The sequence below is a fragment of the Trachinotus anak genome, unplaced genomic scaffold (genome assembly GCF_046630095.1).
Source record: "Trachinotus anak isolate AG129_WGS33_773 ecotype Australia unplaced genomic scaffold, CSIRO_AGI_Tana_v1 ptg000016l, whole genome shotgun sequence".
Classification (NCBI taxonomy): Eukaryota; Metazoa; Chordata; class Actinopteri; order Carangiformes; family Carangidae; genus Trachinotus; species Trachinotus anak.
This window is the reverse complement of record NW_027273867.1, coordinates 17139355-17157583: the sequence shown is the minus strand read 5'-3', so window position 1 is coordinate 17157583 and position 18229 is coordinate 17139355. Positions and strand designations below refer to the sequence as shown.

Sequence of the window (18229 nt, the reverse complement as noted above, 5' to 3'; positions counted from 1 at the left end):
AGACATTTTTAATTATTTTCTGTCATTTTATAGACCAAATCATTCACAAAATAAGCAGCAGATTAATCAAAGATGAAAAGAAAATGGTTGTTGTTGTAGCCCTAACTAATTACAATATTACAACCTAAGTTCTTGCTTTATTTAGTCACATGTATTTTCGTATCATATCAGTGGTGTCGTAATTTTTCAGTTTGCTCTCTGGATTAAAATAATTAGGCCACATGTGGCAAGACAACTCTCATGGAGAGCTGAATCCTCCCAAACCGACAAAACATATCCTCTGAATTATCCGGCCTTTTAAGTTTTGTCACCTCCTTTCCATTAAAACCTCTGCGCACCAATAATCCACTGGTTGTTTACAACACGTATATCTGCTAAATGTTTAGCAGATGTTGTGTCTGCCTCTGCCTTCATGCACGTACGCCATTCGAACGACTTGCCCATTCAGTAAAACATTTTGTCCATTACGCTCACAGAGACATTTACAAGTAGATGAGACCCATTTTACACATGAAATTGGAGAAATTGGAATTGGATTACAGGCGACAAATAAGTAAAACAAGAGTGTGGTCACAGTGCCAGACAACAGATGCAGCATAACTGTGCCACTGGATGAACACCAACTGTGCACCATAATATCACACATTCACAAAGTGAGCTGTCTGGCAGACAAACACTCATACCAGCAGGGATCTATTCATTGTACTACAACAGATAAAGGTGATGTGGCCCAACAACTGATTAGCATTCACATGGCAAGTTTACAGCAGAGTTGTGGCTCACACTTTTTCCAGTAACACGCATGTTGTGTTGAATAAACTGCTAGTCGTTCCTGGGGTCAAACGGGAAAGCAGTATGTCACTGTCAACATAATAAAAAGAAGCTGTAAGAGCCTAAAGCATTTAGCATTATAAAACAGTAGTTTTATTTTCTGAACAGCAGCATCAGTGATTGTTATTAAAACAAATGGCAGAAACATCATGGACGTTGACAGGCAAAGTTCCCTACAGCAGGTTGAACTCATTGTTGCAACAGGCCTGATGTGAGCGAGCCCTCACCATCATTAAATTCAATCTGCTATGTTGTGAATACATTTGCAGTGAAAATGATATTTCATATTACATTTGCCAGAAATGTCGTGCGATATAATTATGAGAGGTGTTTCAATAGGTAGAGCAGGTGCAAGTCAGTTTCTTTATGATCATCAGATAATTACTTTGGCTGGTGTGGATGCATCTGTGCATGCAGTTTATGAGTTTTCTGTGAGGAAGTGAGGGTGTATTCACAAGAATTTCATGCCGCTGTCCGGTGGATTTTTGTCTGTATCGTGACTTTCCTCATACTGATTTAATTCTGAAAGGCAGAACAGCTCAATACCAACATGTGTAAATATACAAACTAAATATGTCAGACAGAAGTCAAAAGGAAATGTTACAAAAGGCACAAGTTCAGACAACTTTAACGCAAAAACTCAACCTTAAATGACAGAAGAGCAGCTCAGTACATATTGGTAAAGTGGGACAGACTGTAAACTGGCACATGACACAGTGGGTGGGAAGGAAAAAAAGAACACACCACAAGTGCCTCAATGCAATATACAACACCAAACCAAAATAAATGCAATTGTCTTTCCAACATCTGATTCACTGAGTTTGGTTTATTCTATAAGAGCATATTAGGGTAAGTGTCTGCCATTAAAGCTGTCAACCATCTTTTTTTAATTTTATACATGCATTTCATGTTAAGTGGCTCTGTGCAATTGTACAGTAGTTGTATAGACCAAATACTGTCAAGACACAAGTGCACACTAATGAGATTTAAAAGTTTACATTTATTTCAGAAAGGGCAACACATTCATAAATACTGAGCAGCTCACTGGTAAAGTCAGACCCATCAACAAGATTTGTTTTAGAGTAGGCCCCATACTAATATATGCTCTTACTGAAAAAGTGATCAAGACTAGTTAGGTGACCATTATAGATGCGGCTTTTCTGCACATGACAGATTGTTAAATGCCAATTTACAGTGTCATTTAAACTGAGCAGCAACATGTAACTTAAAACCGCAATTTGATGTTTCAGAGTTGAACTTAATCTATCCAACTATTCTATCTGGCTTGTTTTGTGACCTGAGCTTGACCCAGAATGTACTCTGCTATAATAACTCAAATGTTTGAACAAGTTTCACTCCCCACATCTTATTACAATTGTTCTAAAAAGCTGGAATATCCAAGCAGGTTCAGCAAGTTGGACAGAAAGATTAAGTCAAGAAGACAGTGTTAGCTGATCTGAATGTTTCTGGCAGACGGTGTGTTGCTGTTAACACGTGCACAAGTCTTTTCCCTTAAGAGAAGGGTGATGATTTTGTTCCTTCAACGCATAATCCATTCCACAACCACTGTTCATAAGTGTGATAGTTCTTCTCGAGGTCCAACATGACGATCAGCCCAAATTACAAGTCATCTACCACACAAGAGTTTGGTAATCTGACAGCATGATCTCTCTTTTAATGCGTTGATCTGTGGCACATAAGTGGGACTGATCTTCCAAGGACCCAGAGCATCTCTCACTTAGGATTTTGGGTTGGGCAGAGGGCGCCGGAACAGCAAGATGTGTGGCTCTAGAGGAGGAAGGAAAGATGCACAATATGTAAGAAGAGAAAATCATACTTAACAGTTGTGATGCTTTAATTCTTTGCAGGGAAACTTGACTCTGGTAGCTCATATTACACAATTTTTGAACAGAAGGTGTGACTGGCTTCACATCTGTGGTCACCAAATCTATTGAAATGTTGACCACCAATCTGTACCACCTCTTCAAAGGGTTTGTATAATTGTACCCGTTTTAGTGTCAGACACCTACTGGGGTCAATAAGGAACTTGTTATCTTTCATCTTGATAAAAACCAAAGGGGGCAAAAGGGCTGCAACTTCCCATCAGCTAAACAGTAAACATGCAAACTATCAACATAACTGTCCTGTAAAGAACTGAAAAAATGTGTCAATTAATTGCTTGGTGGAAAGAAAATGAATCTGAATCCCCCCCAATTTTCTGACTATAGCCTGATCAGTTGAATTAAAACGAAAGAAATTGATGATCATAAATTAACCCCAGCCCGCTATCATGTCTTGTGCCTAGTTTCTGGTTATGATTGTGTTAGTACACGCTGCAGTCAAAACAGTTTCTCTTTGTTTGAAACAACTTTTACTAATAGTAGATTAGATCAGATCAGTTGACGAGTACATTCACCGCAATTTAACATCAAGAATAAGATACCTGGCTGGTGGATCATGTAATGCACCCATCCTTGGCTCTGTTGGACACCCAGATTTCTCCACTCAGTCTCCGACATCAAATGGGTCTTAGGGACACGTTTTGCAATGTCTTTCGGTAGCATTACATGCCTGTAGAAAAATGAGTGCACCATCAAAAACGATTATGGCGTACAGTGTTAGGTAACTGACAGTGGTGTCAATACAATGTTACCATGGTGGGTTTATTACATTTGTTGTAGAATAACGCTGACACACTGACAACGTCCGAGTGCATGTTGTACAAACATAAACCATACGCACCTGTATTCGTATTTGTCATCGTCATATTTGTCAGAGTAGTAGATCTGTTTGTGAGACATGACGGAAATCTGGTGGAGAAGTGTTTTTTTAAAACATTAGTCAACATTCAGAATCACAAATGAAGCAGATTAGCTAAACAGTTTAGTGGCCACGGTGACAGCAAGTTTTAGCTCGTACCGCTAAGCGAGTGTAGCTAGGCTAACGTAGCTCAAGTTAGCCGAGAAGAAGACTTATCTCTTAAAGCTTAGTTAGGTGTAAACGCCACACTAGGCTTTTATGCCGCTGTGTGACGCAATCAGCGATGTTTCAAAGTTACCTAATTAATTTCCGAGGTATCCTAACGTTTAAAAAAAGTAAATTATTCCAGTTTTTTACGTCCAAGAGCGGCGAGATGTTTCCTCCTTCTTTGTTTCCCTCTCGAATGTTTCCAAGCCCGCTTTTCACTGTTCAAATACACCTCGCCTCATCCCATTGGCCAATCGAGCTGAAGGACTCGCTTGCCATTGGTCGGTTCTGTCTGTCGCACAGAATCGACGCAAACGCCATATCGCTTCCTAATTGGTCAGCACGGCAAGGAAAACATCCAGGTTCATTCTTTCACATTGTTTAAGTTACAGCGAGTCAGCTGCAGTCCAAACGTGACATACTTTTATGTTATTGCATAACCAGTGACCCAGATCAGTTTCCATCGTTTGTAGATTTCAAGTCTCGACAGATGTAAGAGAGAGAGAGAGAGAGAGAGAGCATTGACGTGATGCTCTAAGAGCAGCTGCAGGACATCTAGGGTACTCTAATGCAAACTGACAACAACTTTATAAAGTTATCATTTTTATACCTAATACCATGTCATGTCATGTTTCTAAATCAATTTCCAGGATAGTCTACCAACCACTTAAGAATAACAAATGGTAAGAGCTATCAAATTTATTGCAGGCAGGCTAAGAACGTATTTCTCTGCTGAGATCTCAAACAATGCATTCTCATAAACTAATAAAGTACAGAAACTTTTGTCAGTGCCAAAATATTCTTACTGAGCCACCAGCTATTGTAGTCAGATAAAGTAGGGGAAGGTAAAGGCTCCTATCTTGAAGACAAAGTCAGAAATATACAATTTAGTTTGTATTCACACATTACTTGAGTATTCAATTTCATGATACTTTTTACTTATATTCAAATCTACTTCCTACTTCTTATTCCTCCATTTGAGAGTTATAGGTAGTTACTTTGCAGATTACTATTATGAATACTAAAAACAGAATCATCTTATAAATTATGATGCATTCTTACAGGTTCAACTCTATATAAATGACGTAAGTGGTTAAAGGGTATGTAAAGTGATAACTACAAACCTAAACCCCCCCCACTCCATTAACGACTTCCGTCTGGCCAACGATCTGAATGAGTTCTACTGGCGCTTTGAAAGACAGTGGGACAAGCCTGACACTAACCTCCACATCAGAGCCACATCAGAACCCCCCTCCTCCTCCCCTACCAAAGGAACGTCTCTCTCTATCCTGGAGAGAGATGTCAACAGGCTTTTTAAGAAGCAGAGCCCCCGCAAAGCAGCCAGTCCTGACTCTGTCTCTCCATCATCCCTGAAGCACTGTGCTGATCAGCTGTCTCCGGTGTTCACGGACATCTTCAACACCTCACTGGAGACCTGCCACGTGCCAGCCTGCTTCAAATCCTCCACCATCATCCCTGTCCCCCAAAAACCAAGGCCCACAGGTCTAAATGACTACAGACCCATTGCCCTGACCTCTGTGGTCATGAAATCATTTGAGCGCCTTGTCCTGTCCCACCTCAAATCCATCACTGACCCACTCCTGGACCCCCTGCAGTTCGCCTACAGAGCCAACAGGTCTGTAGATGACGCCGTCAACATGGCTCTCCACTTCATTCTCCAGCACCTGGACTCCTCAGGGACCTATGCCAGGATCCTGTTTGTGGACTTCAGCTCTGCCTTCAACACCATCATCCCGGCTCTGCTGCAGGACAAGCTCTCCCAGCTGAGCGTGCCTGACTCCACCTGCAGGTGGATCACCGACTTCCTGTCTGACAGGAGGCAGCACGTGAAGCTAGGAAAGCACGTGTCTGACTCCCAGACCATCAGCACTGGATCCCCGCAAGGCTGCGTTCTTTCTCCTCTGCTCTTCTCCCTGTACACCAACACCTGCACCTCCAGCCATCAGTCTGTCAAGCTCCTGAAGTTTGCAGAAGACACCACTCTCATTGGACTCATCTCTGATGGCGATGAGTCTGCCTACAGGTGGGAGACTGACCGTCTGGTGACCTGGTGCAGGCAGAACAACCTAGAGCTAAACGCTCTGAACACAGTGGAAATGATAGTGGACTTCAGGAAGAGCCCAGCCCCACCCACCCCCATCACCCTGTGCAACTCCCCTGTGGCTACCGTGGAGCATTTCCGCTTCTTGAGAACCACCATCACAGAGGATCTCAAATGGGAGCTGAACATCAGCTCCCTCATCAAAAAAGCTCAGCAGAGGATGTATTTCCTGAGGCAGTTGAAGAAGTTCAACCTGCCAAGGAATATGATGGTGAACTTCTACACCTCCATCATTGAGTCCATCCTCACCTCCTCCATCACCATCTGGTACGCTGCTGCCACGGAGAGGGACAATAACAGACTGCAGCGTATCATCCACTCTGCGGAGAAGGTGATTGGCTGCAATCTACCATCCCTCCAGGACCTGTACGCCTTAAGGACTTTGAGGCGTGCAAGGAAGATTGTAGCTGACTCCTCCCACCCTGGACACAAACTTTTTGTGACACTCCCCTCTGGCAGGAGGCTGCGGTCCTTCAGGACCAAAACCTCTCGCCACAAAAATAGCTTCTTCCCATCTGCTATTAGCCTTATCAACAAGGCTAGAGAGCCCCACTGTTGCTGATCCCCCTGATCCTCAATTGCACCAATCACCAGAAAAAATTCCTTGTATGTGAAAACATACTTGGCAATAAAACTGATTCTGATTCTGATTCTGATATATATATGTGTGTATGGACTATATGGACGTATATGGATTTTGGTATATGTTATAATGTCATTTCAAAAATGCAACAACATGTATAGCAATCACATGTGATACATCTGACAATAATGGGTGTAAAGTGGAACTGCCCTTGTAATATGTAGCAGACGTTATCGAGTATTTCAGAAATATTTTATTCAGTATTTAATTATGGAAAAACATTGTAAATTAAAATAAAAACCCATGATTTTTTTTTACAATGACCAAAAAGAAATATCAGCATATCCCTCAGCCCAGGGATTTATGTACAGGGGCGAGACTAAACAATCCATCAGTTATCAATGAAAATAATTCAAAGATGTACTGATAATGAAAATAATTGTTGGTTGCAGCCATATTATAAACTACAATAGCTGATGTCTTAAAACAAGATTGTACTTTAGTGGTGCAAATCCCAAAAAAAAAAAAAAAGTGATTTGTGTGCCTTGTGTAGAGGTGTAAAAGTAAACGTGTCTTTCACAGACAACTAATAATAGAGGAAAAGGAGTCAGATGATGAAATGAATGGCCAGACTGGAGCAAGAGGAGTGGAGGGGGTTGTCCACTGTGGTAAGTCCCAGAGTTCAAATATAACTCTGCGGACGTGTCAGTGTGCGGCTGGTCCTCGCAGCCTCTCCCTTCTGGATATATATGTGCACACATGCATCTTAGGGGTTAGGTTCACACATGAAGTTGTATTATTAAAACCCTGGAGCGGGATCTGTGTCCATCACCTGCCTCTTTCACCTGCGGGCGTCAATCATGCTCGGCTGTGCGTCGCTTTCCTGACACGACACTTCTATCTGATTGGCCCAGCCTTGCTTCAGGGGCGGGCGCTCCGGAGGCTTTCCTGAAATCCCATTGGACGAGAGGCGCCTTGGGTCGACGTGACGCAGCTTGGAATTCCCAAAGTTCCCAAGTTCAGGGGAAGAGAGGAGCGTTGTTCCTACTAAAAACACAAAACGTTTTGAAGGAATAAAACAGCCGACGACTGAGCTGTAAGCAAGTGGGGTAAATAAAACGCCTTCTTTGTGTTTAACTTGAAAAGAGTCGAGCAGGTGTGTGAAGCGCTCGCCAACAGCGGGGCCTGAGTGAAAACGCGGAAGAGTGGGAGTGGGAATATTCAGCCTACCATCCTTTGTTTACCATCATGAGTGAACCTTGAATTTGGTTGCTACAACAACCACGGCCCCTAAATTTTGCCTTATCATATGTGCAAAACAGAACCTTAGCGCAGATAGTGTTGTCGACAAGTGAGTATTAACCTTTGTTTGCTCGTTTCTGGATCAATGAGCTGTTCGTGCCTGTGGTTTGACCATTTTTGGTAATTTAACTGCCACACAGGTTGAGAGAACGGATGGGTCTGAATGAATGGCTGGCTGGAAATAGCAGCGACGATTAATGTGATCATGAGATTCCTGTTCCTTCTGACTGAACCCTTTGTTTAACTGCGCAGCGCTATATTATGGATGCCACCATACCGTTACATAACTTGTATCAACGACAATCTGGGCTTTATCCCGTGTGTGCGGTGAATTAGGTCCCAAACTGTGTCGTTATTGTGTCCTCTTAGTCTGGCATTTACATCATAACCTTATAATTACTGCAGGAAATGAGACATAGTTAGTCATTTGTGTGTACTTTCATGTTTAAGAGTGGGCATCCTTATAATTTCGGTGCCATCCCAATAATTAAGTCACGGTCAGATTTGTACGTCAGGGTAATACTTGTAACTCCCACAAGGCAAATGGTGTATGCACCAGGCGTGTTCAATGAAGACACGTTGTTTCTGTCTTCGTCTGCAGAATATCATTCAGCTGAATCTGCACCGTGCTGTGCCAAATTGAGCCTGAAGAGGGCGATGTCTGACAACAGCAATAGCACAGGCAGCAGTGCGTCCTCAACCAACAGCTGGACCCTCCTCTCCCCCGAGGTAAGACTTATAAACCAGCTCAGGAAATTCTCTTTGGAGATCCGTATGCCTGGATATAATTTGGAGCATGGTTATTATCCTGTCTCATGAATACAGGCTCATGTAAAATGTGACATGTCTGAACTTGCAACACTGAGCCGCCCATAATGATAAAATCATGGTAAATGTTTGCCAAATTATGACCCATTAGTCAGATACTGTCCAGTTTGAATGTGTAAGGTATTGACATTGTCTATTCTTACATAGCTGTTGTCTGTTATTTTGCTTTTGTTTTACGTCAACTCCATGTGCAAGCAGTTGTATATGACTGTGTTAAGGCAGAGCATTGAGGACAAATACATTTATGTTATGTATCATAATCAAAAGATCCTCCACATTCAGTTGCCAGTTTATTAAGTACAGCTACCTAAAACTAATGCAGTCTAAGATATTATGCCTGCATTAAATCCTCCTTTCATGATGGCTATAGTTCTCCGTTTTTGTTGAAACTGTTTTAGAGCAGAGTTGATTGGAGACCATAGTATGTGGTGCCGTTGAATTTTGACATGTTATACTGAGAGGTAATACTTTGTTTACCCCATGTATATCAATGATGGCCGAAGACTAAATATGACAGCTGAGTGACTTTGGTATATTGCACAATATCAGTTTAAAAATGCAGAGCTATATATCAACATGTATAACAAATCAAATGTGACACATTTAATAATAATGGATGTAAAGTGGAACAGTACCTGTAATGTGTAGCAGATGTTATCAAGTATTGCAGAAATGTTTCATTTTGTAAAAAGATTGTAAATTAAAATAAAACCCTTTTGATTTGGTCTGAATGACCAACAGGAAATATCAGCATATCCCTCAGCCCAGGGATTTATGTGTAGGGGCGAGTATGCATGCCTGTATTGGGTGTGCTCTGAATGTCAAGGTCAGCATTACCAATAAGTGGACCACAGGTGTTAATGTGAATGCATGTAGGAAGTCTGATCTTATTGGATCTTCTTACTCCACAGGAGGCTGCTGTTGAGAATGTGGGGCCTGTGGATGACGGCACTGAGAGCCTGGGCGACGTCCCCAGTCTCTCTGAGGAGGTGGCAGGTACTGAGAGTCAACGGGCTGGAGCATTTAGAAGGGGTTGTGGAATGGCTCAGTTCAGATTGAAGACATTGCTTTTAAAAACCTCTGCAGTTTCAAATTCACACTGTGTTGATGTTATTTCAGGAGCTGCTGTGGAGTTCAAACCAAGTGACATTCCAGTAGAAACTGTCCTGTCTGAAGAAGGCCACCAGGTTAGTACACAATAAACAATGTAATAATCCTATCAAAGTCTAAGTGAAGCACAGATACTCATGTCTATCTGTGTTTTTGACTATCATGCCAATAGAAAGCCATCACTCAAGTCATTATCAAGAGAACAAATCCTAACCCAGAGCATATTAACCAACTGCTGGTGATGTATTCTTCTTCCTCTAATTTCTTGGTTGATGGTGTATTTTTCTATCTTGACCACATGTACCTACTCACTGTCCAGCATTTTATAGCTCCAGTCAAGTTTGACAGTTGAGCACTTACCAGATTTATAACATAACATAAATATACATATTATGTTCTTGACTGTGTTGTCAAAGTCACTCAGGGCAGCAGAGGAAGTCAGTAAATGAAAGAGACGCATTGTGGACAATATAGAGAGGGGGAAATGGATGCACTGAAAAACAAAATCATAGACACTTGATTGCAATGAAGAACATAAATGGAATAAAAGTATTCATGGTTAACTTTTTTCAATCGGGCCCTTCTAGGTGTGTCAAGAGACCTCACCAGAATCCAGTGAGGGTCCCATACCTTCTAGCCCAACCCGGATGAGTCCTCTTCCACACAGCCCCCTTGACCCTGCAGACCTCGACCTGGAGAGTCAGCCTCCAGTTATACATGATATTGACACCAGCTCTCCTAGTGACAGTGAGCACCAAGGAGCCATACCGTTTGTCACCAACATTGATTTGGGGGCTCCACTCGATATTCCGCCTGCTGAACTCCCCCCAACTGAGCTTGAGGAGTCCTGCTCTGCTCCTCCCATGACGGAGATCCCTGTCTCTATAGAACCAGTACTTGACACGCCTGCTGATATCGGGCCAATTACTGTGAGCCCTGCTGGGGAGAGTCCTGTTTTCACTGCTGAACTCGAGGTTAACATCCCCACAGAGACCATTACAGCCACTGATCCTCCCTCTCATGTTGACGCTGACATCAGCTTTGTTCCAGAACGTACAGAGCTGCCAAGCCCAGTCACAGAGAGCCTGGTGACAGAAGACCCTATTGATGAAAGGCCTGCACCACAGACTGTTGGTTCAGTAGAAGCACAAGAGGAGGCAGCAGAGCCATCTGAGACAATGACCCAAGATGAGAGAGAAGAAGACGAGGGTATGGGATGGATGATGCATGCAAGATATATCAGTACATGGCATTAGAGTGATCTGTATTTAATTCAGAGGTAGTCAGTCAGTATTTTCTAAAGCAGTGGTTTCAAAATTAGGGATTAGGGAGTCTTCTTAAATGTAATTTTTTCTCTTGTGAAAAATTAGATCTTAGATAGCTTTCAACTCTTTAGACCTTCAGTAATCATTCAAATGCAACAAAAGATAAATGCAAAAAAAAAGAAAAAAACACTGTTCATCTGACAATGATTGCAAGTAGGCATTGCTTTGTTTTGTGGGGTCACAAGCCAAAAAGACTGGGAATAATCACACTGAACATACACAGTATATAGGTGCAGCAAGGCAATATAGCATATATTGCATATCCACACACACACACACACACACACACACATATATATATCTTTGCATCAAACAGTGTATCAACCATTGTCCAACCCTGTCCATCCTTGGTGACATTCACCAATGACCTTACACCCCCAAAAATATATATACTTATGTAAAAGACTTGAGCTCTGAAATTATTCTGCAGAAGAGCAGAGTACTTTCTGAAGTGAAGTCATGACTAGAATAACCTGCTATGGGGCACCAGGGCCCTACTAGCCCCCCATCCCTCTCTCTCTCTGTGTACAGTTTTTCCATTCTGGAATAATGTGTCCCTGTGTTTGCTGTGTGGTAATCGTAAATACCAGCTAACGCAGAAATATGCACCATATAATCAAAGTATGAACTGAAATAAAGAGATCGCAAAGATACGTTTCAACACAGGGCCTCAAGATTAAGTAATAAAGCAAGACTCATCTTAAGGCCTGTGATACGTTAGTTAATATTGTACTTTACTTATTAATATAAACCAAGAGCCTCACACTGAACATGTGTTTTTTTTGGTCCTGGGGGGTCTGTGACCCTGCAGCAGTTAATGGTTTTGCCCATTTGGTAACACAGCCTTGAGAGAAGTAAGTGGTTTATGGCTCTTTGTAATAAGCACTAGTCAATGACAGTCCTCTTGCAGAAGAATTGGTTAACATGTTCCTTATCTGTGTCACACTAGCAGCTGGAAAGAGATTTATCAGTGTGGCAGGGAAGCGTACACCCCACTGAGAAAATGAGAAACTGCCATGCATGAAATTACTGTTGTTTTAATTTAGTGAGAAAATGTCATTCATTTCCACAAGCATCACTGACTTTTTGTCAGCCTTTTTTTTTTCAAACACACTGTTTACACACTGTTGAGTTTTGCAGTTCATGTAGTCACTTAGCTTTTAGTGAGGCAATCTGCCAGTAGATGATTCTGATTTTGGAAAGTTCTGATACTTCTGTAGCTAAAGATGTCGAGATGATTTGTTGAAGTGACTTACGGCCACATGTGGTTTAGGTTTAGGAGCAATATTATCTCTCAGAAAAATACCTTATAAAAAGTGACATCTCTGCTGTCTTGCCAGTTCTTTTTCATGCTCAGAATCTGTTTCCTCTTGCTGCCTGTCTACCTTTCTCAGAGCCATCAACTAGTTTTGATTTGGGCGACACAAGCGGCTTTGATGATGGACTGAGGAGGAGGAATGTGCCCTCTTTCGAGGCACCAAGACCAAGAACGTCAGATGAGGAAGATGAGGATGAGGAAGTGGAGTTCAAGCTGCCTGAGAAGAAGGAGGAAAAGCCATGGTTGTCCTTGAACAAATGCATTGTGGGAGCTCTGATCCTGCTCTTTTTAGGTTCCCTCTTCCTCTCAGGTGAGTTCCTCTCATGCCTAACTCAAGCCCACCTGCTTGCTTCTGTTGTATGGTCAGATACAGTAAGAGGCACAACGTTTCCTTACAGTTGCTGTTTGTGATACATTAACAGGAAGACTGAAGCCATGATTATGATATTTATTACCTTATACTTGGAGATGCTTATGTTAGAAATAACTTAAAGTATGAAAGTTTGGGCTTACCGCACATGGTGTCTTAGAAATGATCAGAATCGGTGCACCTGTATACACCTGTTGCATCAGAGATTTGACAGCTTCAGGGTTTACTGTAAATATTGTCAGAAAATGACTTTTCATTACACATTTGCTTATATAACAATGCCAGTATTAACACATTGCATAAGCACATTTATTTGCAGTTTTCAGCAATAGTTCAGTGTCATTTTTTAGGTCTTGTTGACTAAGCTGAACTGTGTCAACAGGTTTCCTCTCTGACCTGGATTATGGTAGGTCCAGCACTAAAGATAAAACAGCAGTGTAAGCTTCTGCACTAGCTGCCTAACAATCAGCTTGTCCACACACTTATCTGGCCTGGCACTTCATGCAGTGGCAGCAGAAAATGGCAAATAACACGCATTTTGAAGTGTACAATAACACTCTTTATCACTGTTTGGAAGGACTCACTGGATGTTAAAGGTGCCTAAGTTGAGGGGAAAATTATCTGTTGTGGGCAGTTTGCTTGGTAAGATAAATATATCATACTTTTTAAATGTAATTTAACTGCCTAAATAAATAGTTTCTGTGTAGTGCACAAGTAGTGGCCTGGGCTCATAAAATGCACTTCACAACAAAAGCATCTTCTGTTGTTGTAAGACCGCCTGGCAGCTGTGTGTCAATAGGAGTGTCTGTGGTAATACTTGTGTGAAAGATGTGTTTTCTTACCTGACAGGTGACTTTGACGCCTCTGAACTGAATGATGGAGAACAAAGCCAGGTCTGTTCTTACCGTCTCTCACTTCACTTGCTCAATCTCAGCATGATATGTTGGCCAGTTTGTGTCTATACGGAACTATTTAAAGAAAACTTGGGTCTTAGAACTTTAAAGACAAACTATGAAAGGATAAAAAAGACTGGATTATTTCGAAATATTTGTATTATTCATTTGCCAATGATTTTCAATCCAGGACTGGCTTAGCAGTGATCCACAGGATATGAAAGAGTTATTGGATAAACTGACACAGGAAAACCAACAAATCGCTCAGCGAGAGGCTCAACTACAGGTCAGTATACAGTCATATTAATGCTAATGATGTTGTCTTACACTGTCATGATGTTTCAATAAATATTTTTGGTTATTGTCCAAGTTGTGTAGAACCTGGATTCGATTAACCATCTATATCTTACTTTATCTTTCAGGCTCAGAAAGAAGAACTCGACTCAGCACTGAAGGCAGTAGCAGCGAGCGGTGATGAAAAAGGTAAAGCAGATCTAGAAAAAGAAAACGCACAGCTGAAGGAGGAGCTGTCATCTCTGCCTGAACTAAAGAAAGAACTGGAGGTTCTGAGGGCCAGGGTGACCGAACTCAACCAGCTCACAGGTATGATGTGGCATTTAATAGTCTTTGCTGCTGTATATTGCACTCATTTAATATTTATTTAAATGATAATAGAGATAGAAGGGAGCTGTGCAATAAAATCTTTTGACCTTTTCTGATCAATTTAACTTGGATATCTTGCTTCCTTGCAGCTGATCAAAAAATGCCACAGGCTCCTCTCAGTTCGGCTCCTCAGCCTGGTGACGAAGCGGGTCAGAGTAACCAGAAAGCAGCAGGACCTGAGAGGACAAAGGAGACAAATGAGGGAGGCAGGCTGAAGGAGGAACTCCAGAGACAGAAGGTTCTTTTGGAGGAGAGCAGAAAGAGACTGGAGGGGATGAAAAGAAATGGAGGTGGCAGGAAAAGCGTCAGGGATAGTTTGGAGGAGATCCAGAAGAAGCTTTCTGAACAAGTTGAGAGGTGGGGGAAGAAGAAGCCACAGGAGTCCAAATGGAAAGGGAACAAAGGCAAAAACAACGAGCGGGACTACAGGAAGAAAGAAGAAAAGAAAGAGTGGAGAGGAGAGAAAGAGTGGAAGCACAGCAAAGAGGGAGGATGGAAGGACAAAGAAGAGAAGAAAGAGAAGGAGTGGAAGTCTCAGAAGCAAAATTCTCACAAAGAGGCATGGAGGAAACACCAGGATGAGTGGGAGAGGAAGAAGGACGAGCGCAGGATGGACAGAGAGGAGAGGAGGAAGGAGAAACCGTGGCACAGCCAGCCTGGTAAACACTCCCACCACCACAACCATCATCATCAGGACCAGCATCGCCATCAGCAGGCCCGCCAGCCTCATCAGTACAACCACAATGATTTCTGGAGAGACCAGGAGCAGAAGCTCCGACGCAACGTCCGCCCCCAGCTGGGCTGCCGCTCTGTGGACGACTGCGCCACCAAGGAGGGGCTCTACGCAGTGGAGCTGTCCGAGTTTGAGGAACTGCTGGAGGGCTACCTGAGCAAGCTGGAAGGATCTTCATCCGAGAGCAAGGACAAGATCCGAAAGCTGACTGCAGAGTTCTTTGAGGACGGCGTGTTTATCCACGACAGGGTTCAATTCAGCGACTTTGCAGAGGACGTAGCAGACATTCTGGAGGACATGGTGGACGTTTTAGAGGACAACGGGCAGAAGGACGACGACTCCCTGGAGGAGGAGATGGAGGAATTTGAACGAGAAGCCCTCTGGAAATTTGCCGCCACAGCTTAAATAGAGACACTTAGGGGAGAGGAATAAAATCCACTAAGATACAGCACAAGCTGTGGTTTTATAGGACATTTCTTGCCTACCGTGTCCTCTTCAGAGCTGTAATTGTAGTAGCTTCTGGTACAGAGTGGTTGTGCCTCTCATAAATGTGTCCCTCTGAGTCTTTAATTATAAGCTAGACTTGTACTTGTCATTTTGGACTTAGTTGTTGTTACCTACCTCTGTCAGGTTATGCCTCCTAATGCAAAGTCCTTCAGTAATGTGTTGTGTGGATTTTCCTCTGCTATATAGTGTTTTCTCAGTACCTAGTGCATGTTGCAGTTCATAATGAAAATTCCAACTGATAATATTCAGACCACACAAAAAAACAGGGTTTTAAGGAGATGGTATTTGCGAATAATTCTGTTGAGCACCAGTGCAACTGAGTTAAATCTATTCATGCAAATAGTTTTAAATGAGTTGTTGATTATAGAAAGACATGTTCAATTGACTGTTGAATACTTCTCTTTCATCTGACTTTCTCCCTTGTCTGGGATTACAACCTGCCTCTACTCCAAACAGGTTAAAACAAATGTTCACAGATACCATTTGCCTCGAGTCGGGTGCAACTGTCTGATCCCAGAGGATGGGATCCCGGTTCTTTCAGTGATAAGAATAAGATCAGGTCAGACCAGTTTTGTGTCAGCAGCTCTTTAGTAGATTTGGGCAAACACACACAAACAGCACTGTTTCAGAGCCCTAAAGCGTTTGGTTTCTAGCTCGAAGTACTTTTCATGCTCTGACTCCCAACTGTCAGTTGAAAGCAGATGTGTGGAACAACCAGGAACCAGTTTATGAAACATTCACATCAGTGCTGCTCAGAAAAAAGCAACAGGATAAACTTATATATATCTATACAGTTGAATTGAATTGCTTTAACTGCTAAATCACTTTAGCACTTTTCCCAAACATTCACATTTACAGCAAAGAGTTTTTTGCTCACTATTTACTTTTTTTTTTTTAGACCACCAGTCTGAAACCTACATTCTTTTTAAGGAATGTAGCCAGGGGGACCTCCAACACAGGATCTACATATACTGGGTATCCCAGAGCACACAGAGTGACGCCTATAGAGTTTAGTGATTTTTAGTAATCCCCAAAGTGTTTCACTTAATGAATTTCTTTATTTGTTTTAATGAGATTGGCAACCAAACCAGTATTTTTTCTTTCTTTTTTTTTTTTCCATTTTCCTCACACTTTGTTAGCAGGTTGATGTAAACTGACATGCAACAGTAGTTGTAGCTGTTTGGTTATAGAGAGAAAAAAAAAAAAAACTTAGGAAGCTGCAACATTTTATTTTGTTTTCTAAGTTGAGTAAGTCAAAGGTAAAACAAGAATGGTACAAAACAGTGTCTATAAAGTATTGCAGAATTACTTTGTAGTATTTTTTTTTTTTTTGTTCAGTTTTTGATCTTAGTGATATTCGATCATGAAAGTTTCCCTCTTTAGGTGGATGTGAAGTGAAAATCGACAGATTGTGATTGTTAGTTCTCATTTTTCAGTGACTGAAAGAAGCTTTGAAGTGTTAAATGTTTATTTATTCTGTCACTACACTGCAACTCTTTTCTTTATTTTTAGCTAGAACAACCACAGATTCTTTCACATTCAAGGTGAAGATGTTTTTTCAGTTACTTTGGTTTTCAGAAATTTAGTTTGCCAGCTACTGCATATGTGCCTTTATAATTACAAATACCTTAGATTGGACAAGAGGTCTTTGATTTAATTTGCTTCTGCTAGTTTACACTACTTGTAATGTTGCTGTTTATAGAGCAGAGAATGAATGTCAAAGGGTTTACTTGTGTTGAACAGATTCTTGTTAAATGTCTTCTCTGCTGTTTCTACAGAGGAATTTTCTTTCAGATTTTAGACCAAAGGGATCAAAAGAAAGCTCAACCAGAACAGATGGATCCTTTAGTTAAACACATTTAAAAAAAAAAGTTTAATCAGTATCTGAGACTTGTCTTTGTCTTTGTGGGACAACAGTAGGGATCTGTGCTTGCTGATAATGTGGCCCGGATGTACATGTAATTGATCCCTGGGGACAGATGTATTGATAAGGTTGGATCATTTCTAGTTTTCCCCCATCATCAGTTATGTCCTCTTTGAGGAAGTCGGCGTTAATTACAATAAAATTTTCACCATTAAAAATGTAAATAGTGTCATTATTTAAACACATCCTAGAAGAGATATCACTGAATATCTCCCCTGAGTCAGCGTTAAGAGTCAGATTGAGTTGTGTTAATGGAACTATTGTTGTACTGAAAAATTTACAATGATACCCAGCCATGTGTGACGTGTGACTCACTGGCTGGTGGGAAGTTGTTGGTATGACTGGCATCTATTATCACCACTATGATGCCAAACTAAAATATTTACATCCAGATTAAATACCCTGAACAGGAGCTTACACATTCACAGGCACGAACTCAGGCAGCCAGTGTGGGAGTCGGTCATTGACCTGATATGCTGCTGAACGAGAATGTAAGCAATGATTGAGAAGAAGTCAGTCGCTGCAAAACTCCAGAGAGCGCTTGTCATTCTTTGAATTCTACAAACAAGTCACCATGCAAGCATTTCTGTATGTTCTCTTCTTCTGGAGAGGGACCTGTCTAGGACTTCATTTTTATGGTACAACCTTGCTAAAAAATAAATAAATAAATAAATAAATAAAGGGAAGGAAATGAAGGGCAGATGAATCCCCAACTACAAACTATCAAACACACAATTCTGAGAAAAGAAGTGA

General features: G+C 41.6%; 2 protein-coding genes across 10 annotated transcripts; one reads left to right on the top strand and one right to left on the bottom strand.

The window, feature by feature from the left end:
* Window positions 1-901: 901 nt before the first annotated feature.
* cks1b (CDC28 protein kinase regulatory subunit 1B) lies at window positions 902-4018 on the bottom strand. Of its 3 annotated transcripts, none has more exons than XM_071500759.1 (4): window positions 3949-4018; window positions 3574-3641; window positions 3275-3402; window positions 902-2619 (listed from the first exon to the last, which is right to left on the bottom strand). In XM_071500759.1, exons 2-4 carry the CDS (start codon window positions 3630-3632, stop codon window positions 2570-2572), a joined length of 237 nt encoding a protein of 78 aa, XP_071356860.1. In that variant the 5' UTR covers window positions 3633-3641; window positions 3949-4018; the 3' UTR covers window positions 902-2569. The 3 variants fall into 3 exon arrangements, with proteins under 3 accessions (XP_071356860.1, XP_071356857.1, XP_071356858.1); XM_071500756.1 differs by having other exon boundaries at window positions 2434-2619; window positions 3890-4014; XM_071500757.1 differs by lacking the exon at window positions 3949-4018 and adding an exon at window positions 3751-3888 and having other exon boundaries at window positions 2434-2619.
* Window positions 4019-7469: 3451 nt separating this feature from the next.
* Window positions 7470-17640, top strand: pbxip1a (pre-B-cell leukemia homeobox interacting protein 1a). 7 transcript variants are annotated; one of them, XM_071499919.1, is made up of 12 exons: window positions 7473-7612; window positions 8407-8534; window positions 9545-9629; window positions 9753-9820; window positions 9916-9981; window positions 10331-10952; window positions 12463-12696; window positions 13139-13162; window positions 13606-13649; window positions 13840-13935; window positions 14072-14252; window positions 14402-17640. In XM_071499919.1, exons 2-12 carry the CDS (start codon window positions 8463-8465, stop codon window positions 15448-15450), a joined length of 2541 nt encoding a protein of 846 aa, XP_071356020.1. In that variant the 5' UTR covers window positions 7473-7612; window positions 8407-8462; the 3' UTR covers window positions 15451-17640. The 7 variants fall into 7 exon arrangements, with proteins under 7 accessions (XP_071356025.1, XP_071356020.1, XP_071356024.1 ...); XM_071499921.1 differs by having other exon boundaries at window positions 7474-7599; XM_071499920.1 differs by lacking the exon at window positions 7473-7612 and adding an exon at window positions 7718-7854.
* The last annotated feature ends 589 nt before the right edge of the window (window positions 17641-18229 follow it).

Excerpts from the sequence above, each read along its gene's own strand:
- cks1b (XM_071500759.1), bottom strand. The coding sequence starts at position 3,632 with ATGTCTCACAAACAGATCTACTACTCTGACAAATATGACGATGACAAA. Across the intron at positions 3,403-3,573 it reads GATGACAAATACGAATACAG|GCATGTAATGCTACCGAAAG; the intron begins GTGCGTATGGTT and ends ATTTTTCTACAG. Across the intron at positions 2,620-3,274 it reads TTACATGATCCACCAGCCAG|AGCCACACATCTTGCTGTTC; the intron begins GTATCTTATTCT and ends TTCCTCCTCTAG.
- pbxip1a (XM_071499919.1), top strand. The coding sequence starts at position 8,463 with ATGTCTGACAACAGCAATAGCACAGGCAGCAGTGCGTCCTCAACCAAC. Across the intron at positions 9,630-9,752 it reads TCTCTCTGAGGAGGTGGCAG|GAGCTGCTGTGGAGTTCAAA; the intron begins GTACTGAGAGTC and ends ATGTTATTTCAG. Across the intron at positions 13,936-14,071 it reads AGCGAGAGGCTCAACTACAG|GCTCAGAAAGAAGAACTCGA; the intron begins GTCAGTATACAG and ends TTTATCTTTCAG.